This window comes from Octodon degus, unplaced genomic scaffold (genome assembly GCF_000260255.1).
Source record: "Octodon degus isolate 3935 unplaced genomic scaffold, OctDeg1.0 scaffold00032, whole genome shotgun sequence".
Taxonomy (NCBI): Eukaryota; Metazoa; Chordata; class Mammalia; order Rodentia; family Octodontidae; genus Octodon; species Octodon degus.
The window spans coordinates 14,574,892-14,599,096 of NW_004524608.1; the positions used below are offsets into that span (position 1 = coordinate 14,574,892).

At 43.2% G+C, this 24,205-nt stretch overlaps 1 protein-coding gene across 15 annotated transcripts in view; it reads right to left on the reverse strand.

The window, feature by feature from the left end:
• Pkp4 (plakophilin 4) overlaps positions 1–24,205 on the reverse strand; it is a 245,314-nt gene that overhangs the window by 16,118 nt on the left and 204,991 nt on the right. For all 15 annotated transcript variants that reach the window (XM_004629901.3, XM_012514437.2, XM_023713589.1 and 12 more), the window contains 6 exons: positions 21,896–22,028; positions 20,375–20,588; positions 5,160–5,343; positions 2,476–2,593; positions 816–1,007; positions 465–638 (listed from right to left, as the gene is read on the reverse strand). In XM_004629901.3, the coding sequence (XP_004629958.1) occupies positions 465–638; positions 816–1,007; positions 2,476–2,593; positions 5,160–5,343; positions 20,375–20,588; positions 21,896–22,028 (1,015 nt within the window). The remainder of the gene's footprint in view (positions 1–464; positions 639–815; positions 1,008–2,475; positions 2,594–5,159; positions 5,344–20,374; positions 20,589–21,895; positions 22,029–24,205) is intronic.

The window sequence follows — 24,205 nt, forward strand, 5'->3', positions numbered from 1 at the left end:
GGCCTAAACATGATGCCCGCTGTAAACAGGGCCACACCCCATCCAATTTCTCTGTCTCAGTGGCTGATATATAGGGCTGATCTGTGCTGTCCTCCCCTCACAGGCCTTTGTCTGTTGTCCCCTCTGCCTGCACTGCTCCTTTATATGCCCACCTCAGACTCTGCTGGCTTCATTTGACTGATAGTTAAACACATTCCATCAGGGCAATTCTGTCCCTCAGAAAGTCTTTAGACCTCCTTGCTCCCCTCTTCTCCCTATTCTTTCTCCCCTGTACTGAGGAGGTTTTGTTCTGCTCATGAGCTTTTGATTTCCCTGTGGAGACTGTTACATTCATCTTTGGATCCCCATAGCAACCACTTGTCTCCCTTTCACAGTTGAATTCTACACATGCATGCCCTTTTCATCCCATGCCTGATCTGAACATAAGGACAGAAAGAAGTGTGGAGAAGCGGAAGACATCCCACCTTCCAGTTGCCTGCAGAGAGGTTCTGGAGGGATCCAGCAGAGCCTTCCAAGGTGGCCGGGTTAGAGCTTTCTGCTAGAAGGGTCAGATACGGCTTCACCACTGATGGATGCCACAACATCTCAACTCCTTTGGGGGACTTGGACAGCCCTGGGATAGGGCCAACTCCATCCCACTAGAAGACAAGTAGCACATATTAAGTGGAAGTAAAAGGAACATGATCTCCAACATAGGAAAACACTCCTTTTGCTGAACTCAGCTATAGCTATGTAAAAATTTTTTCTTGCCAAGTATGTGATTTCTCATTCTTAGAAAAATAAAACTTTAGTTTTATATTAAAGAAAATGCTAACTTGGTCTTCTTGTGGAGTTCTCTTTTTCTTTTTCTTCTTCTTCCCCCAGCAGCTTGGCTCGGAGTCTTTGCTGGGAGACTCTTTTCCTAGTAAGTCGTCCAGTTCATTCAGTCCGAGCAGCCGGGCCTGGGGGACCTCCAGTTCCAGCCGATAGGACAGATTCCTCAGGGTGCACACGCAGTTCTCTACCGTCTGAAACCCAACACAGCATATAATTGAAAATATCGTACAAAGTGCTGTGGCACTCAACACTACTGACCCAAAATAAATGGCCAATAACTTTTTTACTTATGGTAACCTGAAACAATGTAAAGAAGGAACTGTGGGAAAAAAAAAAAAAAAAAAGGAACTGTGACTCAAGAGTTCTGGCGGACACCTACATGACTGAATGGAGAGTATCCTCAGTACAATGAAGCATCTGGTTAACGCTGATTAAACCGTGTAAGGTGCTGGCCTAGTCTTTTTGTGCAGGGTTGTGGCCATGGCCACTTTACCCAGAATACCAGAACCTAACTCTGTCTGCCATTGCAAATTCCGAGGTGCTGCCACCTCCCTGCCTGGGCACCCTTCCCTCTGTAAATCCGGTCACTTACCTCTTTGTCAACTTCTGTTCTTTCCTTGTCTCTGATGAATGTTCTATGTTTCCTCGCTATTGATTTTTTACTGTCTGTACATAGTCTTTTGTCTTGCCAGGTCTGTGTCACATGTCCAAGTGGGAGCCCAATTGTCACTGCAGTACAGTGTCTCAAATCAAGTCCAGCACCTGCCCGCCTGGCAAGCTCGCCTTTTCAATTTGTTATTCTTTTTGATTTTATCTAAAAATCTTTTGATTCAATGAGACTCAATAAACATGGCTGTGGCCTTGGCTTCCTTCCTGCCTTTTCCTCGAGCTTACCACTCATCATTCCTTTCTCTCTCAGGTTCCTCTGCCAACAAGATCTACTGATGGCTTCTCCTAGTGGCTCAGCCTGACACTACGTCCCTTAGTGTGCACTGCTTGGGTATATGTCCACCTGACACTACGTCCCCTCTGCCGGCACTGCACCTTTATATGCCCACCTCAGACTCTGCTGGCTTCACCTGACTGATAGTTAAAGATTCCATCTGGGCAATTCTGCTTTTGTGCAGGGTTGTGGTCATGCACTCAGTCCTGCCTCCAGTTCTTCCCATGTTCCTCAGCCCCCGAAGCAGATCCTGGTTGGTTACGACAGCTGATGTAGGATGAGCAGACTGCTTAGGAGGGAGTAAAACAGGATGGGGAAGCAGGGGATCCTGCTGGGAATAGACTGACAGCAGGACAGCAGCAGGGGGGGAGTTGGACAGGCGTATCAAGGTGCTAAGGTGGAGGGCATGGACTATACTGAAGCAAGAAGGGCAGACAGGCTGGGGGATTCTAGTGTCTTGACTGGGAACTTGAACTTAGTACTTAGTTGAACTTAGTAGAACTAAGTACTTAGTAGATACTGGGTGGATCTGCTTCGAGGAGCACGGCACACATTGGAAGAAACAGCAATAAGAACCATCACATGGCAAATAGGTGAAGGTGAACCAGAAACAAAACCAGGACCCATGCTGGGTCATTCCCAGCAAGAATCCATGGCCCACAAACAGTAGCGCTGGCAGCCGCCATGTGGCCCCACACAGCCAGCCAGGCACTGACCTTGCTGTCGTAATCAGATGTATTCACACACGTGTGGATCACGTACAGCAGCGAGTCCACCAGTCCCTCACAGGATCGCATTTGCTTCCGGGCCTCTTCTCCTGCAGAACTGAGGTTCCTAAGTAGGTGGGGACACATGGGAACTGCTGAGATGAACAACTTACTCATCAGCCACAAAACTAACCTTTTATTAATCCCAAGAAGGGACAACAGGCTGCAGCACTTGGATCTGGCAGGAGGAGGCAGCTGGAGTCTGCATCTGAATACCTTCAGAATTAGCAGAGCCAGCTCCGCGCCATCCACAAACATGAGAACACAGGCGCGGGGGCTCTAACTGTCCTGCTTTTAGGGCGTGTCCTTTTCTCACCCTCTGCCATTATTTATCTTCCTCATACACAGAAAGCAGAAAATAATACCTCATCAAACTGTTGTAAGAAGAAATAAATTGCTACACATGCAGACATTACAAAAGCGCCTGCATAGTCGTCAGCATGTGTGTTATCCAGGCTGGGCCACTGTCTGCCTCCCTTTGTTAGTTCATTACCCATTTCTGCAGCGGGCAGAAGAAACTAACATTTCTTATACAAAATGTCAAATAAATAGGGATATTTTCTCATGCTAAAGCTTTTTTCAATTATAAAAAACCCTGAAAATGATTTTGGGTCTCATCCACATTAGTTTTTGATATTAATTTGTCTAAAAGTTGGTAGCAAATTATAAGGATGTTTCATGTCCCATTAAGAAGGTCCTAGGCAGACTCTGACATTATGCAAGTGGAGACTTTATACAACTTGAACTAGAAAGTGGGAATCTGGAATGAAGTCTAAGGTGTTTTTTTTTCTCAGACCTGAAATACAGTATTACCCATGGTCTCTCCTGCTGTTAGCCCACCCGGCTCACGTCCTGAGGGCTCACGAGCCCCAGCACTCCTTGCACGAGCTCTGGCTCACAGCCTTCTTCTCAGCCTCTCCCACCATGGGTCCTGCAAGGGCCTGGCTCTGCCTCACTTGCCTCTCATCTCCATGTTCCACTCTCCTAGTAATATAATCAATGACACATGACAACCAAATGTGGATCTTTAGCCTAGACCAGTCCAGGACTCTAGACTCTAGTTGCTTTCTGGACATTACTACTACTGGCTGTGTGGATATCCAGTTCCATTTCCCAAAACAGTCCTGTCCAAAGTGTGAGGTCTCAAGTGCCCATTAACCTTCAATGTCTCCTGCCCTTCCTGTCCCCTTCAACAGCACTTCCACGATGCCAGCTAATCTGGCTGAAGATTTAGGTGTGGCCGCTTCTTCTTCTGCATTCCTCATCTTTTATATTCAATCTATTATTGGCAAGTATCATCAGTCTTCCTCAACAGACTAATCCCAACCATCTCTGTCCAGTGCTCCCCTCTCCACAGTACTTGAGCTCCCTTCTCCACTGTAGCCATGCTCAGTCCCCCACACCACTTGTTCTCTGCTTAGCAAACTTCAGCCAAGTTCACTGCTGCTCACAGCTTTACACTAATCATGGTCTTGGCCTGGAAAACATGTCCTTCTGCCACCCAACCTTCAATACTTGGCTCCTGTGCTACTTCAGCATAGGCTTAAATTTCACCTCACTGACACCAAAGCAACTATCCTTACGTCACCCTCCTGAATTCTTACACCTGCTGTTATTTTCCTTTTCCTTTATCTGCCTTTCTCCTTAGAGCAAGGTTCCATCAAAGCAGGGGGCTCATCTGTCTTATTCTTCACTGGCTTCATGTGGAAGTGCTACTGCCCTGAGCCAGGCTCTCCTGAAGGCTACAGACCAGGCTGGGGCCCATACCTCCTCAGGTGACTAAGGGGCCATCGCAACAGTCTGGGTTAGGAGCAGCTGGCCTGTCACCCAGGATCTTCTCTCCACATCTCTCTGCATATAAGGGGGCTAACAACCATCTCTCACAACACTGAACAGATGGAAACAGCAGCACAGGCCCTCTCAGACCCCTCGAGCTCTGTCCTTAGGATGCTCAGACACCCAGGCTGTGACACCACACTCAACATGTCACACACAGTGCAGGGTGGTGCTGCGATCTCTACAGAGGACACTGAGGTTCAGAGCAGGGCTGGAAGTGGGATGTCTGAGGCCAGAGCCCACTCTGTTCCACATCACTCATCTCCAGGTTCCCAGGGTACCATGATGCTGGAAGTGGGTCACAAGTGAGCTGAATTAAGTGGCAAATGATGAACTTCACTATGTAAAATGGAGAGGTTGACAGATTTTAAATGTTATAGACAATGACTAAAACTACAATTTTTTGGCTTACTTTCAATTGTTTACAATGATTGTTGAAATCACACCACTTTCTGTACCTTTAAAAGCAATAATTAAAAAAAATAATATCATACTTTGAATTTAAGCAAAACCAAAAGCATGTTAACAAAAGCATGTTAAAAGTGGAAAATGAGGATTCTGGCAATGATCTTGGCATGAAATGGCCTTCCTGAATAATTCCTGCAAGACTCATTCATAGGACAACCTCAAGGCCCACACATCTCATGTTTTTCTTGTAGCAGCCTAAACTATGAAATCAAACTGGAAACTCAGAAGTCACCAAAACAAACTCTATAATCAAGTTACCTATGACACATTATTTAACCACAGAATTAATTATATATAAAAATCACAGAAAGACAAAATATAGAATTTACCTCAGGCAGCCTGTCGTGTTACGCAGGACTAGTGAAGTCTGAAATTTAATTTTATGATCATCATCAAAAGAAGAGTTATTCCACCCAGAGTGTGGGACAATCACAGTGTTTGTTAAGGTTGAGAGAGCATCTCGAATGATTGTCATTTTTACAGCATCACATGACGATAAATTCCAAAGAACTCCTAAAAATTGAAATTTCAAAAATCAAATCATCAGTGAGGGATCCTGCAGCTTTTGGAAAGAAACACATTAGCCCTACTAGATAAGAACTCACTGTTTCAAACCTAATTTATGGCTCATATTTGCAATCAGTGTGGGATACACCTTTAATAAGGCCTGAGTGAACACATGAGGGTTTTCTAACTGTTTATTACAAAGTCTTAAGACTCATTTTGAGGTTTCAGAGCCTCAGTTTCAGGTTGGAAAACTGGATTTTACAAAGTCAATTAGATTTACTCTGCAGAGGTAGGGGAGCAGCTCCAGTAATGGTCAACACAATGTAGCTGCGATTTTTATAAAACTACTATTCACTGCATGGTCCTTTATATTCAACGGCTGTGTGACAAACGATGTTTAGAATTTAGTACAACTTGGAAAAAAATGATTTTCTAGAAAGACTTGCTTGTTTCTTTTTGTCAACTTTCAACTTAGTTACTTTAATGTCTAGGAAGCTCAAGCTTAAATATATCACTTTCAATAAATTTGCTGGCATGGACAATTGTTATATTTGCTCCATTCTCCTTACTTAGATAAAGTTTAAACATTTCTATATCCTTGTTAAGAGTTTTAGGAGTATAAGCTACTGTCAATTAAAAAGAAATCATCCACAGTGAAGTTCATATCCATGATTCCTAGGACAAGAGACAACCATCCAATGGGTTAAACTCTTGTTACAACATACACACTTTCAAATAATTGTTCATCTAAAAATTTGAGCCAGTTGGAGACTGACATCTACGTTGGTCTATTTTCACACTGATGTATTTTCCTGTGTGAGAAGATAAGAGGTGGAGGAGATGCTTCTCTGAGCACTAATGCCTCACGGAGTTCCACACGCCTGACATATCCTTGGCAAGCTCCTCAGCTGTCTTTGCAGTGCTTTCGCAACTATCAACACAAATACGCTGCAGTCCTGTGGAGAGGAAAGAGCCGGAAAACCTGCCAAGTCCAGGGAGTATGTCAGGTGTGCCAACGTGACTGATCATCTGCACTGGACAGTTCCAGTGTATTGTGACCCATGGCGCCAACTGGACACTGTGTGCTTGGCCCTCCACAGGCAGGCTGCAAAGAAGGAGCTGCCTACACAAGGGCAGGTTTTTGCAGTGAAAGGAGGTGAAAGCACATGGCTAGAACTGAAGTGAATAAAACAATGCCCTCACTGTACGTGGAGAGGAGCAGCCCTTCCAGAGTCTTCCTGCCTGCTTGGAGAGGGAGGCAGTGGTCAGCAGGAAGTGCCAATGCTTGGGCTCTGTCCCGGCCCTGGGTTCTCCTCTGCACCTCTGCCCACCACTTTCCTCTTTCACTTAGCCTGGATTTCTGACTTTGTTAGTTTGTTTTCCCCTGTCTTGGGCTTTCCCCATCTCTCTCTCTTACTCTTACCACTGCACCTGTCAGGCTCTCAGACCCTACAGTGGCCTATATAGCTAGCCTGGGCTGTTCGTCCCTAAGGAGGGGGAAGGCACTATATAGGAGTAGAATTTAGTTCAGAATCAGGGTAAGTAAAGACCTAAGAATGAAACAATTCTTCACTTCCTGTCCAGACACATCACAGGAAAAGGAAAGGAAGACAAGAGTGGCACAGGTGCAGCAGGGTGGTGAGAAATGCCATCACAAGTGTGCTTCAGCATTTTAGGTAGTGAGGCCAACCACATTCAACCCAGGGTACCAGTGTGGTCTACCAGGTTGTGCCAGCCAGTCACAGTGGCAACACGGGCCCCCAAGCCATAGATAAGTGTCACTTCCTAACCTCCCCGTTGAGAATTCTGTAACAAGATTCTTAATGTGAGTGGTGCAATTCTTTTTCTGTCAAAGTCTCTCAAATTCCTTATTTCACAAAATTCAGTTCACGGGGGTGGGAAGCTTCATTTCAATAACCTATTTTCTGCTTCAGAGTAAACACATTCTAGTAAAGTTAACTGCAAGGCAAGGCTTATGGAAAGCAAAACCTATCATGGCAATCAATATAAAATCAGGTACTATAGTTGCTTTTTAGTACCTACAGGCGATTGATTCCAGGTTTCCCAAAAGACACCAAGGTGTGCAGATACTCTAGCCTCTTGTATAAACTGACCCATGTTGTATTTGCATATAACCTATGCACAATTTCAAATAGATTTCAAGTCAACTCTAGATTATTTGTAATATCTTTTCCAGTTTTTGGCGGAACCGGGGATTGAATTCAGGCCCTTGTGCTTGCCAGGAAAGCACTTACTCTACCGAGCCATTTCCCCGGCCCCTATTTGTAATATCTGATACAATGAAGACACTCAAAATACTTGTTAAGCCATATTTTTTGTTTTTATTTTTGTATTGGGTATCTTCTCTTTTTTCTGTTTTCCCAAGTATTTTTCGTTGTGCAGGATGTGGATGGCTGGTTAAATAGCTTTATACAAAGGTTCAACCTTCAGGTTAAATCAAGCCTAGCGAGAGGGGTGGTGGTTCTTCAGCATCTTGAGCCCTGTGGCCAACGCTGAAAACTACTCTCATGGCTGATAGGAAAATATGTAATTTGCCAATTTTGTCTCTGAGCCTGGCTACTTCTAAGACCTACTTCTGGCAATAGGGTATTTCCCATTCTGAGAAAGGATTCTCTTGATTTTCTGTGCTGGTACTAAGCGTTTTGCTTTTTGTCTTTTTCTTCTCAGGCATTCAGAAAGACCAATAGTATTTTATGTCATTCTGTAGTCTACTGTTAGCTATAATTTACTAATTTAACCTGTATGTACTTGGGATTGGACATGGCATAAATATTCACCAATCAATATGAACAGACACAGTACCATTTATTTTGGCTTTATTCTGTGAAAAGCGCTGTGTATCTGACGTGTGACGCTTTAGAATCAGATGCCCCACGAGTTAGCATTCTCATTTATTTCATAGGCCTGAAATTTTACATGTTGATTTTTTGAAAAACACGATGAAAATGCTTGTATTTGTAAATTTTAATTGAAGTTTTATTAAGAAAGCAGTAAGAGGAGCCCCAGATTACGATCCCTCCTCCCACATTCTGCTCTACTTAGCAGGCAAGGCATATAATAAGTTCTTAAATATATTTGTTTGTGGATTCACTTTCTAGTCTGTATTTGATGTTAGATTTTTATTTTTTGCCTGTTAGATTTAGCTTACAGGTATTATCTCCCCTTTGTGTCTTTCTTAAAACTGAGTATTCACATGGAGTTAGGAAAAGATGGGAGGGAGAAGGGACGGGAAAACATGCCCGCCCCTGCCCCAAGCCTAACTGTGGGGAGAGGGTCCTGGCCACCCATCAGAGGGCCTGTGAGCTGGCACCACCGCCCTTCACACTGAGAGCACTACCTCAGCGCTGCACACAGCAGGTTCAGAAAGGCTAGAACAGGCAAAGCCTCATCCCCAAACTATGAAACAGAAAGGAGCAGTGCTGCTGAAGTATGAAGTATGAAATTGTTTGAAAAATGTTGCCGTTCAGCAGACCAGCTGAGTAGGCTACCTTTTGGTTAAATGTGGTGACTTACTGATCATAAAACCAGTCTACCCTTGAAATGCTAGCTTTCCTCTCTGCAGGTAAGTCAGTTATTCTTCAGCAGAAAATACGAAAGGTTCTACTTTGCCTAAGTACGTGGCATTCAAAGAATCAAGGAATGGTAGCTTGATCATCCCTCTCGTCCTGCACCTTCCAAGTAACACAGAGAGCTACGACATTTGGCGTGGATTGTAATTGGCCACTTCCAACATCAAAGGCAGGCTTAAAACATTGGGTTTTCTTCCATACTTTCAATCTAAAAAGGAAGGTTTTGTGAAGCTAAAGCAACTCGTTCCGATCAACAAATACTGGATGAAAAAGGTTCAATTAAATTTAAAAGTCTTAGAAATGGATGTGATTAATTTGGGTTTTCTAGTCTAAGTAAAAAGCACTATAAGACTAACTAATAATACCTGTGTGTACTTTTCTCACTAAAGAAGTAATAAAACATGGTTCACAGCACTCTGTCTAGGGTTTCATTTAATGGGTCAGGAGGAGACTTGCTAGGGCCATCAGTAACAACAGAAAATAGACCTACTCCCAGAGGCCACAAGGCTGATGAGAAAATGGAGAGCTGTGGGGTCAGCACTCTCCATTAGCACCACATCTCTAGCTCTGATGTCCTAATGCAAAGCTGCATCAGAAATATTTAGCACCATACTCTATTAACAAGAAAAGTTAAAAATAAATTATAAATTGTTTGGGAAGCTTGAGGTTTTATTTAAAGTAATTGTTTTGAGAATTATGAATATGCATATACTAATTAAGACAACATTAGGAAATCTCATGATATTATTGTGAAAAAAAAAACACTTCTTATTCTCTACCAGGGGAAAAGGTAACTAAGAAGCACAATGAAATACTGCCCTAAGAGATGAGCAGTTGTTCCTTCAGAAAAAATGAAAAGGTAATTAAATTGCCATTGTACATAAATCCTGTGCTACAGAATTTTGAGAGTTCACATTTAAACTAGCTTTACAGCTATTCTAATGGCCAACTGATAATTTGATAGTCAAATTAGCTGATTTTACTGATTAATTAAACTAATAGCAACTATTTGAAAACTATAGTTATAAAAGGGTATTAAAAGAAAATCAACCAACAACAAAGTGCAATTTCTCTGGTAGAATAAGTTCACAACAGCCTGCACTATTTTTTTTTTTTAAATAAAAGACAATCTGAAATCATTCATTTTAATATATAGCATTCAATTCATGACATTTCCTATTTATAAAAAAATGGCATAAAAAAAGAAAGAGAAAGGAAGAAAACATTTTTAGACCCTGTTAAAAGAGAGAAAATTAGTTCACCGAGTAACAGTACTCTTTACACGTCCCCAGCCAGCGCGCCCTTGGACCTGTGCTCACTGGGCATGCTCCTTCTCGGCGCCTGCTCTTGGTGTTGTGTTTCAGTCATGATCTTTAAAGGCTGTCTGCAGGGTAAGTAAAACTTCCTCAGAGGTGTGAAGAACAATAAAAATAACAGACATGAGGACTTGCCCCTCCATCCTGGGACAAAGCAGGTGTCCCGACAAGTTTCTCAACGTGTCTAACGCCAGCTCTGTGGGGTGTGGAAGGTGGCCTGGTAAGAATTTCGCTCTCCTGGCAATTGTGCAACTAGGGGTGTGGGGCTAGTGCTCTGGGAGCACTCTTGAAAAACAAAAGCAGAAATATGAGATTAATAGTAAAACACAATATCATCAGGGCTGTGGACTGCACACCAGCAATCTGTGGATAACAAGGCCGGGGGGTCTCTGATCTGAGAGTCCCTGCCTACTTCTAGGACACATCTCCAATACCATTGTCTACGCAGGCCTGCCTGAGACACACAGAACGTAGCAAAAGCCTACCTGCATTTCTTCTTTTTGCAGTTAATTGTGAAGCTCTCTCCTAACCTCCAGTGGGTTTCTTCTAAACCTCTGTGCTTTGTCTTGGGAAGAGAGTAAGGTCAAGTTGCTATGGTGATGATGTCCTGTCATAGTGTGGCACCTGCAATTCCTTGCCAGTCTTATTTATTTATGTATTTGGTATGGGTTCTCACTACGCAGCTTGGACTCATAGTGATCTTTCTGTCTCAGCCTCCCAAGTGCTGGGATTACAAGCATATGCCAGCATGGTGCACCCGGGGTTCTGGGGCTAGCACAGCATGTGGTACCGGAGATGGAACCCAGGTCCTCGCCCTTGCCAGGCAGGCGCTTAGACTGCCAAGCTAACTTCCCAGCCCTCCTTGCCAGTCTTAAATCTATGTAATTCAGACCTTTTAATTCATGTTGCTGCTATCCAAGTACAGATTGAACATCTATACTCTGAAAATCCAAAGTGCTGCAAAATCTGTAAAGCCTGTGCAAATAATCCAAACTCTGGGAAACTCTAAGCCTCAAATCTGAAAGACTCTCAACTCCAATCATTTCGTAGAAGGAACACTTGACCTATGCAGATATGTAGCATCCAATATGGCTGTCATATATGGCTGCTGCATACTTGAAATGTGGCTAATTCAAACTAAATTATATAAAATACATGTTAAGATTATGAACGTCAGTTTTTAAACTGACTAAAAGTTGACATGACACTTTCAAACTATTGGGTCAAATAAAGAACATTATTGAAGTAAATTACATTGTTTTGGTTTTTTTTTCTTAACTTAGCTACTAAGAAATCTAGAATTACATGTGTAGCTCATATTATACTTCTGTTGGGCAGCACTAGTGGAGACATTTGTTTGATGCCAATTTCTGAGACAGACAGACAGACAGACAAGCAAGGCATCTGCTCTTAGGATGTCTTACAACAAACAGTTACAACATAAAGCAGTTGTGGCAAAAGGTAGGAAAAGCATTAAGCACGGCCCAAATATCCTGTGTGCCAGGTACTCCGCGCTTCCTCACAAATATAAAGCCGCAGGCATTGCTTATCCCTGGGGACACTAGCACATGACAGAGGTGATTTGGCTGGAGCCATGGAGCCGGAAGGAAACACGTCCATCTGGCTTCAAAGCCCACATTCACATGATTCCAAGCTGTCTCTCCCTGGACAGTTTTCACAGTATGGGGGCTTCCATTTGGCAGAAGTGGAGTCCACCACATCTGAGGTGCTGTGGAAATGACAGGGGCAAGGAAGAAGCAGGTATAGGTGGGGCAGCCCTTAGGGCAGTCTGCAACCCTGAGGGAGGAGTGGGAGTGGAGGGGCTTGGGCTGGGGCTGTCCTGAAGGTGCAGTGGGTGGTGGGTGTGGTATCGGGGCACAGCCATGACCTCAGGAATGATGGGAGGCTAGGAGCCAGACCAGGAGGGGCAGAGGCTGATATGGGCTGAGAGTGGCTTTAAAAATGAATGAATACCTTGCATACATTTGAAAATGCTGTGCTGTTAACAGAAATGGGGAAGCTGAAGGGGCAGCAGGGAGACAGCAGTGCTACTAAAAACGTCTTCTGTCTGTGGCTTCAGGCTAATAGCTCAAGCTTTCTGCCAGGACTGTGATCCACAAACAAATTACAAAATGAAATGGAAATGAAATGGGGGACAGCAATTATTATAAGAGAGGGACAAAAGTACTGTCTTCAATTACAGAAAAATGGCTCTCTGGATAATTCTGAGGAAAAGAAGTCACAGCGCGGGAGGTTCCTAAAGTTTGTCCAGGGGCTGGCTGCCTGAGCCACTGAGCTTGCAGCGCTCTTCCCAGCCTATAGGCCCCAGGCATGTCTTCCTCCTTCCTTCCTGCCAGGCCTGACTGCTGCATCCCCAGCAGGCCTCTCTGGCTCCCTGGGCCCAGCCAGAAATGGCAGGACCTTCCCCACTCACTCTGTGCTCCCTAGCATTTCCTGTCAGGCGCCGGAGAACTCACCCAGCCCCAGCTGCAAAGGTGAGAGGGTGTCAGGGTGTCAGGTTGCAGCAGCAGCTGTGCGGTGTGACCTGAGGGAAGGTGCTTTCTAGGAGGGAGCTGTGGGAACTGAAGAGGGGCTGGCGCAGCCTCGGTGCACGGCAAGGCCCCTTCTACACAAGCAACTTGAATGGGGTTGCTCCTGCTGTCCCCAGGTGAAGGACGTAGGTGGCAGATCTTACGTGTCTTTAGGGAACATTAAGTGATAACCTGTGTTTCTGAGATTCTGGTGATGCAAAGGTGGATCATAGAAGCTTTGAAAAAAATCTATCAATTTTACAGACCTATTTTCAGAATCCCATTTGCATCTTGACACATTCTCTTTTATCCTGTGTAACTTCATCACTTCTTGGGTATGGTGAGAGGATTAATGACAATGTGGTTATAGAGTTCTATGTTCCCTGGAAAAGCATTGCTATAGAAAATAAATAAGCTTACAATTCAGAAATGCCGGCTGAGAATTGCCCATAAGGCACATAAAGGATAGTTCCTTCTGTTACAGGAGTTAGTAAAAAGGGAACAGATGACATAAAAAGAAATCAGTGAATTGTTCCGAAGCAGTGGTGGCAGTGCAGGCAGTGGGCCTGCCACCCTTGCTCTGTTAGTTACTTTAGTGTCCTATAAAAAAACAAGGTCATTTATGCCATCAGACAGTTCAAGCAGACCACAAGATGGAGGAGGGGGGAAGAGGAAGTAAAACGAATTAAGATGTGTTACGCACATATACTGTCCCCCCACAACGAAAGCAATCATTATGTGCTGTAAATGTACACTAATAAAAATAAAATTTAAAAACCAAATGAAAACAGAGATTTATCTAGAGAGTCACTGAATTCATGGCTCTCAGTCATCTGTCACTGCACTTAATCTTTAACTTATCCATCTGTGGCCAGCAGGAGCTCAGAGACCAAAGTTCCTGAGCCATCAGATAGACTCAAAGGTGCAGAGCACTGGAGGGACCTGGCCTGGGATCACTTGGGCACGTTCAGGTCAGATGTTCTTTGTGTTCCCCTCGTGCCCTTGCATTCACAGGCCATTTGGTCTACCCCAAGTATGGGCTTTCAGACCTTACTGGCTGGGACACTGCAGCCTGACTGATGTTCTACTGCCTGTGTTCTCTCAGTGAACTGAGTCTCCTTTCTTTACTACTTCACTTCGTCCAGCACCTAGGAACCTATGCGCAAAATACAGTCATATTCATTCATAAAGTTGCAGCTTTTCAGTCGGACTCCACATCTTAGAATATAAGAGTAAAATTGGATTTCAATAAATTGAAGCCTTATGATTATGTCTCACACTAGTTTGATGTGACTGTATTGGTAGTGAAGGTCAAAAATATTTTTCTATAATGCAGATTACAGTTCAGAGAGTTATAGATATTGTATGGTATTTCATTTTTCATTTTTGGTTATGATTTCAAACAACCTAGAGAAACAGCACCTGAAACCTGGCATCTGGACCCCAGATTTGCTCCTGCTCAGCTCTCCTCAGAGGAGAAGGATAGGGAATGATAGTCTCAGGCTAGGGAAGGAGCCTGAGCCTCTGTCAGAAGCCACTGTAGGTTCGTTCGCTTGGGCCGTCTGGATCTCAGCTTCTACCTGTTAATACCGAGGGGGTGGGTGCAAACTGGGAGTTTAGTAGGCCCTTCTAGCCCAAAGTTCTACATGAACCAAGAGTTGCTCCACTTAAACTGTTTTTGGCTTATTACTAATTAAACTTTAAAAAATTAGTCAGCTCTTATTACTAATTTTTACGGTTTGACATTTTCAGTAGATGGAGGGAGAAAGGGAGGGGAAGAAAAGAGGGATAGAGATCAAAAGGGAGGGAAGGGAGGAGGGAAAAAGGGAAGGGAAGAGGGAGGAAGATGGGGAAGGAAGGAAGAGGGAGAAGGAGGGAAGGGGGATGGATAGGATTCTGTGATCATTCCATAAAAGTGAACCACGTGATTTAGTTTGGGTAAGGAGAGGAGATGCTGTCAGATTTCTGAAAAGAAGCCACGCAACTCTCAACAGCTCTAGTGTCTACATAAGTAAGATAGAAAGCAATCAACTCTTCTCTAGAACAGAGCAGAAATGACTGCTTAGAAGGCACGTTAATTAGGCCAATGGGACATGTTTAGTAAATGTTTTCATCCTGTAATAGCAAGCAATAGCTCCAAACGCTTACTTTTATGTCCACTAAACTCCTCCTTTTATACTATATAAGCCCAACTCCTGTCAGAAAGCACTACAACTGCTAACTCTTGCCTGCTTCGCCTTTTCCATAGGGTACAGTTATCATTTTGGTATTAATTTATCGCCTAATTAGAAATTTAGAGCTAATGATCAGGAAAGATATCTGCCCAATTTCATGTTCAGCATGATATCTAGGATCTATTGTGAACAACCATAAATTTCAAAATAAAGAGTTGAAATATTTTCCAAAGCCACGTGGATGAATAATCACTTTCTCAATTGGAAGGAATATGAATACAGACGTTCTGTGAACAAAGCCATTTTGGTACTTAATATTAATGTTAATAGAAAGGAATAAAATTGTGGATGTTGTGGGGCCATCGGAGCATTCAGGGCAGGGCTCCAGGTTCTGTGTAGGAATCTTTCATTTCTATAGTTTTAAAAGAGGCTGCTTTCAGGGTGTTTAATAACTTACTAGTTTCTATCTTAGAAATACTATTTAATAATTTTGAACAAATGAGTTCAACATATCTTTTCTGCTGACAAACTGCTTCCATTTCCACTGCATACTTTGTGGCCTCGTAGACATTCATGTGCAAGGAAACTAGGGAATAATCAAACTTAATGCAGCTTTCAACTTTAAACAAAATAGCAGTAAAAGCCCCTTGAGAATCATACGACCCAAAGCACTCTCATATATCAGAAATTTCTAAAATACAAGCTCATTAGTTTCAATCTGGAAAATGTTCAGAGCAACAGAACACAAGAATCATGTTATTATATTAGAGGACTCTTTTAATTAACAATGACAGCCATACTGTCTTGGGAAGGTACACTTGGCAAGAAGTATCTTTTCCTCCTTGAAAATAAAGATGTGGCCAAAAAATACAGGCCTTGGGCAATTATTATGTTTAAAACAAAGGCAAAGCATCTTTTTTGAAAAGAACAATAAAATTTCTTCACTGAAGTATAGTAAAAATTGTCAAAGTGAAATAAAGAAGAAAAAGAAGACCTCGGATTAATAATTGGATTTAATGATTCAATATTAAGAATAATAGAATACCTAACTTTAAGAGTACAAACAATTCTCCAAAATTTAAAACTTTTTTTTTTTTTTTTTTTTGGTAGTGGGGATTGAACTTAGGACCTTGTGCTTGGCAAGCAGGTGATTCAGCCACTGAGCTATCCCCCTGGCCCCAAAGAGGATTTTGAATATGTTACAGTGTATTTAAGCATTTCATGACCTGCAGTTGACCTGCTTTTTTCTGAAGAACTTCACATCTGGAAAGCCCAAGCACTGGGAAAAGCTGGGCAGAGTCATGCTATTTGTGGACAGAACTGGCAGAATACTGAAATTTGGAGGGATAATGTTCTGTTTTCTAAGGTGTGGTACAGAACACGGGAAGGTGACAGGGACTTCTGGGTGAACTGGTCACACAGGATGGTGCTGGCCAAGTTTGGGGTACATGTGCTTTACTGAGGATGGCTGGACTGGGGATACTTGATTCATTAGGAGGGGCCTGGGTGACTGGAATAGAGCCTGAATGGACTTCATGGAGAACCATCCACAGGACAAATGAGCTCCCAAGGGAGTGTCTTCCTTGCCTTCTCAAATCCTAACAAATGTCTTACTACTTTCTTCACAACCCTGCCATTCGGCCTCATCCTCACGAGCCAGTGAGCTCACCGTTCCAGAAGGTTCAGATACACAATGAATGCTCATGTGCAGTCCGCAGGGGGCTTGGGCATTAGAAGGCCTACTGGACAACATGGTTGTCTGAAATCTTCTGATCCTACAACTTAAAGATAGCTTTATTTCTTCTACTCTGTAAGTATGTTTGGTTTTTTTAAAGCTTCTTAAAGCTATCAGCAGATATGACCCAAATACCTGAGGTAGTTTGTAGTTTGACCCTGGAAGTAATTTATTGGTAGATTAAGTGTTTCTGAATTGGCAACATTCACCTGTCTTCTCCTCAAACCCAAGGTCCGTGTCCTAAGAGGCCTTGGGTCCTCAATAGCCAGCAGTGTGCTCCATGGGTGACAAAATAGAGAGAAGTGTTTAAATCAGTATTCAAATCCAGGTGTGCTCCAGGTATGTTAGTACAGCACAGCCCTTCTTAGGTAAGCCTAGCTCTACTCAACTTAATCTGATTTATATTCAAAGGAAAAGAAAAAGACTGCCAAATTGTCATGTGTGTTTCTTCTGATTTATCTGTAAATTTTACAAAATTCTTGAAGTCATTTTAGGAGAAGTGACGTAACAGTTTATAGCAAAGAAAAGAATCCCTAAAACAAAAATCCAAAAAGTTTTATATCTACTGTGAGAAACTGTGACAGGAAAAAAGGAAAAAAAAAAAAAAAAAAAGCTGCACCTTAGGCATCAAAAGGCCAAGCCAGGATCTATGCGGCGTGTTCTTTGAGAGTCAAGTGAAGGTGCAGTGTGCCTCTCAGCCAGGCTGCCTCTCGTGCACGCTGCAAGCTCGGAGGCTCCACATGCACCCCTCTACAGCCTGTGGGTCTCAGGGCTACGCTGGAGGGGACCCTGGCACTGCCAGTCAGTGCAAAGGGAGGGAGAAGAAGATCAAAGAAAGAAAACACTCATGCTGCACACAGCACTGTCTCCTCTGCGTCTCCCTAACGGGCAGCTTCATTTTGGGGGCATAAATGTAGAGACTTTGTTGACTTTAAGCTAGACATTATTCTTTTCTTCTTAATTACATTTAGTTTAATTTTCATCACACACACACACACACACACAAATGTGTAAATTATTTTTTGGTGTAAGGTCATAAGTACATTAAACACCTTTTTGAAACAAGGAATATTTACTAATAAGTGAATGTATAATTTTAAGTGTTAAGGCATATTTAAAATATATAAAGCACTCCATTCTAAAATTTAAGATCGAGCCAACCAGATAGCTCAGTGGATTGAAGCACCTGAACTGGGAGATGCAGGGACCAGGGTTTGATCCCTGGCATGCCGTGCTAGTCCTGCCCCTGAGGTGCGCTGAAATGGCAACTGAGACTGGGCGTGGTGGCATGTGCCTATAATTCTAGCGCTTGGGAGGCTGGAAACAGGAGGATCACTATGAGTCTGAGCTATGTAGCGATACCCTGTACTGAATGCATTCAAAAAGTTATTTAAAAAAATTTAAGTTACTGGCAAAGTGTATCTTACTTTTTGGCATAACAGGATATATTAGTGCTGAATTTTGAATATAGCTTGTGAGAAATTGGTTCCCTTTAACTCAGGATGGCTTCCTCCACTCCCTAATGCTACTGAATCATAGCTGCCAAAACTTAGGACTCTCTGGATTTCACAATGGAGCCAGTGGGGAATGGGATTAGTTTAGAAAAACTGTTAAAAATTGAAATTAAATATCTGAAGCATAAAAAATAGTACAGCAAATATGAAACAAATGTCCAGGTACCCACAATATTAGCTTTGCCAAAATTAACATTTTGTCTTAGTTGTGTCAGATTTCTCTAAAGCAATGAAATTGGAATACATGACCTAGATTCATTTTCTTCTCTTCCCACTCACAGAGATAACCAATTTCCTGAATCTTTTTTTATATCATTCTAAGTATAAATTGTAACATTATTGATGTGTGCATCAAAATGATTTATCATATTTGAAAACTTTACACCAACTGTACTGCACTGTGGTTACTATTCTGCAAGCGTTTCTCAAGATTCACCTGCGCTGCCCTATGTAGGCGTGATGTGCGGCTTCACCTCTGCACATGGTCTAACTGTGTGCAATGTAAGTAACCCTCTTCCTGCCAATGAATACCTAGTACCTTCCATGAGGTCTCTACTATAAACAAGGTTGTCACTGATTTATTTTCCCGCAGAACTATTACTCAGTCTCCACTCCAAGCAGCCTGGGTCATAGCTGTTCCCAAGGCAATGTCCACTCTCCCGAGACAACACATCACTGGCTCCTCCCTGTCTCTCCCTCTCCACTTCCTCCCCTAATGCTCAGACCACGCTCTAGCTTTCTACCTGTGGTTTCTCCTTCCTGTCCTCACTTCCACGCCTGTAATACTTGTAGCTGGTACCATGAGTCAGCGACCTCATGGCTTCCTAGACACTAGGCTTGTGCTCTTCACATCAATCCTCTACTCTGCTGCCAACTGGCAGAAGGCATGGCCATTACACCCGTACTTGGGCCACAATTAAGTCATCCCAATAAAGGTCTCAAAGTAGGCCTGTGTTATGGTTTGTGTCTAATTGTTCCTTCAAGGCCTGGTGCAGTCACTGGGGCAGGCTTCTAGAGTTTGCGACTAATTCATGATCCAGGGCTGAGATTATGGGTGTGAGTGCTGCACCCACAGAGAGTCTGAATGCAACGTAAGGAAGGGAGAGAGGCTTGCCTCTGCTGCTGCCGCTCCTTCCTTTTGCTCTTGCTGTTTTCTGCTGCCCTCTGCCATGTGCCACTCTGGACTAAAACCTCCACATACTGAAAGCTAAATAAACTTTTCCTTCCTTAATTTTGGGTGTCGAGTATTTTGTCCCAGGAAGGAGAGAAATGTGACCAAGACAGCCTCCATCTCTTACTAGCTTTGTTTTCCTGCAATAAGTTTTATGACACAGCAATCCCCTCATGCCGATAGGAGGAGGAGCTAAAGCCCATGTGGTTCTGAGCCTCTGCTGTGACTGTAATGTTGCTTCTGTTTACCCAGAAGTGCTTCCTTTTCCCTTTCTGGGTCAACTTAGGTTTCAACTCATCCAGAGAACTTTTCTGCCTATTCTGCGTGTTCCCAACACGACCTTTACCGAGTCACAGTGCTTGCCATGTTTCCCCAACATCCACAGAACCCTCTGTGCTCTCTCCTCCCCAGGCTGAGCTCTACTTGAGGTCAGACGCTGGGTTTTGTTCACCTTTAAGCTCTGAGACCTAGAAAATGACTGCAGACTACAAACAGCCATCAGACCCTGGCTGAACTGAAATGGAAGGTGGCCAACCCACTAAGTATGTTTTATTTTCATAATAAAGGAGAGCCAGTCTATTTAAAACAAGTGGATTTACTGTGGAATACAAACTAAAAACTGATGTATTCAGCCCTCCGTGAAGAAGACATCTGTTAGCTGATACTTATACATTAATAAGTACGATAACTAATTCCACAGAGATGTCTGTACTGTAGCACTACAAATGCCTTGTGAATTATTAAATTATACGCAGCCTTCTTCAAAGCTGTGGGCATTCATATTCTCATTCATCGCCCCCCATTCTCTCCTAGTCCTACAGCCTCCCAGCCCCGTTACTATACAATGCCATGTTCTCTTTCAACATTCCCCCTAGGGAGCTCAGTGGCATAAGTACCTACCTGGCAAGTGTAAGGTCCTGAGTTCCATCCCCACTACCACACACAAAAAATAAATAAATAAACTAGTCAACATTCCCCCAAGGGTAGGATCCCATTTCACACCTACCTGTAACAAGCTCCCTGACTTCTGCATCAATAGACTTTCTCAGGAGTCGCAGCAAAGCAGGTATCCCACCAACGTTCTTCATTGCTATTTTATTTTCATCTGTGGACTTGCCAAACACCAGGTTCCGAAGGGCGCCACAGGCATTCTTCTGCACTTCCAAAACTCTGTGGTCCAAAAGATCAACCAGATGCTTGATACCGCCCAGCCTATACACCTAGAATGACAAAGATGGGGCGCCAGGCCTAAGTGGCACATGCTGTATCAGCAGTCAAACAAAAGTCTGTTGTGGAGAAGCACGCGAACTGGGTGCATCCAGATCACCTTAGATGGTTCTCGTATATTCTAAATAATATATCTTTTGTAAATTCTAAGGACATTCTGCAAAATGATACTGTTTCCCTGGGTTCATGTCTTAATAAAAGCTGGGAGAGCTGGGTGAGTTAATGCTCACATGCACGCAGCACATCCCTTTGCCAGGCCTCTGGACAAGCACTGGGAATCGCACCGCTACTCCTGGAGTACAGGAAGCAAATTCATGAGCACACACAGCGGGGCGGAGGGCCAGAGACAACACAGAGGAAGTTTTTGCTGAAGTCATTTTGTTTCTGGAGTTGGTTTTCTAGGCTGTTCTCCCTGTATTTTCTTCCATTTGGCAATTCATTAGGATAGGACTTGAATTTTTCTGGGCTTTCCACTCTATGTTCTCTTTTAGGTCTATAGTCGATATATTATTCTGAACATTAAGCTGACAAAGTCATTTCTGAAGTGCAGGTTAAGTTGACTTTTGCTTCATGTTTTATAAACAAGCTAATGTAATGGACCTATGATTTGACAAGACTAAAAGGACTCAGGGAAACACAGTGGTACCCCCATCGGGGACTTAGTTCTTTCTGCAAATCTGGTTGCCAACTAAACTGGATGAGAACTGAATCAAACTCAACGGTTAGGTTCAGCGCTGACCTTATGGGGAGATTAGATTCAGCTCTTGTCCAGTTCAGCTGGTGATCAGATGCACAGGAAGAATTAAGTTTGTGAACTGAGCAACCACTGCACAGTTAGTTTTTCCTGAGACAGCTGGAGATGTAGGTCAGTGTGAACGCCTAACACATGAGAGGCTCTGAGTGCAACATCTCATACCATTTAAACAAACAAACAAGGGCTGGGGATGTAGCTCAGTGGCACAGCGCCTGCCTGGCAGGAACAAGGTCCTGTGTTCAATTCTCAGAACAAACAAACCACCCCTACTTTTTCCTAAGAGATACTGAAATGCATAGTTAAGAAGTAAAAGGGTATCTAGAATCAAAATACCCTTTAGGAAGGCATCTAATAATGTGTTTCTTTGTTTCCATCCCTCTCCCTTTGCTTCTGTTTCCTCTCTCGGAGGTACTGGGGCTCCAACCCAGGGCCTTGTGCATGCAAAACACACGTTCTATCCCAGGGCTACATTCCCAGCCCCTGGCAAGTTTGTAAGTAACAAGCATGTGGCTGCTTCGAAGGCCATCACAGGTTCTGGATCTGTACCTCCATCTTCACTTTGTTGTCACCGAAGCACAGGTGCTGTAGGTAGGCTGCGGCATTTGCCTGGACTGAGGGGAACTGGTGCTGGAGCATGTGAATGACTTCAGGCAACTCAGGATCGCGCCAGGCAAACTCCCTATACGACAAAGATGGCTTTAGAAAGGAAGGCCAATGTAGTTAAAAGGCACTGAACAAAACATTTGGTGCAGGGGCAAAAAGCCCAGCTGAGACAAAAACTGGAAGTTACACAAATCCAAATAACTCATGTATTATATGTATAGGTGTGCATATATATACAATGTAATTTATCTATTCCCCTCATGACTATATGCAGAGGTCTAGATGCTGACGATCCTAGTGCAGTCACGATGCAAGGACGCACAGCAAACACTTCAGGAAAACTATGGAAATTCCTAATACAGCCACCTCTTTCTAGCATTCCTCCTTCTGATTCTAACTACATGCCTTTCTTCCCAGGTAAGGACCCTGCAGGTGCAGGGTGCAGGCGAGTAAGTGTCTTTGAGCTAAGCGGGCCCTCACTCAGGAGGACAGGAAGGCCTGGTGGGAAAGGACAGAGCTGCTGCCAGCCCTACAACATAGGTGCTGAGGCCATGGTGGTTTGTAGGAAACTTAATTAAAAACTGATTATTACATACCCCTTAATATGCTAAGAACACCCGTTTTGTGTCAGGTACTACTATAGGTTTTATACTTTATATATCTATAAGGTTGCTTCTTTTTATAGTAATCACATAGATATGGGGCAGAAAGGCCAAGCAACTGGTGACAAAGCTGATGAACAGCCCAAGTACATCTGGCCACAGCCAGTCTCCCTTCAGAGTCTGGGCCCTCAGTGCTATACTACGGTTGTATAATGAGTATACAATCATACTACATATAGATTCTTCCATACTTTGCTTTTGTGCAGGCAGTATGACACTGTCAGAATTTTCTGATGCCATTTGAGTGGCATGCTGTTTGGAATCCTTACAACACGAGTTATGGTCATAATTCACATATATCAGATAAAGACCATCCTTTCCAACAGTGGTTCACAGAACAACAAACTGTAGATTCCTTGACACCCATAGGGCCTGACAACACAGGGGACCTGCCAACTGGGCAATTAGGCTTATCTGGCATCAACACCAACTTTCATTTAAATTCTGAGGACATTCACCCTGGAGAGACTGCTGCCAATCTGTGCAGTGGCTGGGTGGCAGCAGTCCCTTCTAGAATCTATTTCACCAAAACCTAAGCCAAGACTTCTGGTTTGAGCCATGACAAAGTAAAAAGTATTGAATTTTGCTCTCCCATAAATGATTATAAAACTGAGCTGAAAGCCTGGGAAATTGTTTTTAGACCCTGAACAATAGACAACACAAAAATGAAATCCTTGAAAGGAGAGAAATACCCACAGAAGCCGTATCCGCTTGACTTTTACCCAAAGGCACTTTCTAGACTGTGACGCAGCAAGCCGAGCTCAGGTAAGATGTGCCACACTCGGTGGACTAGGGGGGGAGACATTGAAATCTTGCGGTGCCAAAGCAGGCAGAATGTGCGGGGCAGGGTCCCAGAGAGGAGAAGCACTCAGGATGACTCTACAGTCTGTGTGGAGATGATCCTTAAGTCCTTAGGAGAACACGAGGTTTTGAACAAGCAAGGCACATGTGCAGGTATGATGGAGTGGCTGCTGCCTGGCTGAAAGCTTCACTGGACTCTAGGCCTAGTTGGAGCGCTGACCTTGCTGAGTATCTCAGGAACTGAGGCAGAACTCCTCCAGGGCCATGTTTGAGGACTGAGGACCAACCTATAGAAGGGCTATATTCTAGGGTAACATGAATCTGAAATAGACCTAACAAAGAACCAAACTGCTACTGATAGGATAAAACAGACTTGCTAGGGGTGAAGTGATCTGCAACTGGACAACGCCGCCTCCTAACCGGAGAAAACACAATCCGGATTCCCTATATGTTGCCATATCATCTAGATGTTGAAAGTAAAGGAGAAGGAATTTTAAATGATTATTATAAATGTGTTGAAATATTTAAAGAAAAATGTATATAATCATGACTGAATACATAAATCTCAACAATATGTAAACCATTAAGAGTCAGTTTGACTTAAAGAATAATCACAATGAACCCCATTTGCATGAATAATTAATAAAAGTTAGTAAAAAAATAAAACCGCCAATCAAACAAAAAGTACCAAATTTAAGTATCTGGAAAATATTCACTGAATAAGATTAAGCAAGATTGAAGCCTACAGAAGGAAGTATACAACAAAAACTATTCAGTTAGAAGAATACAA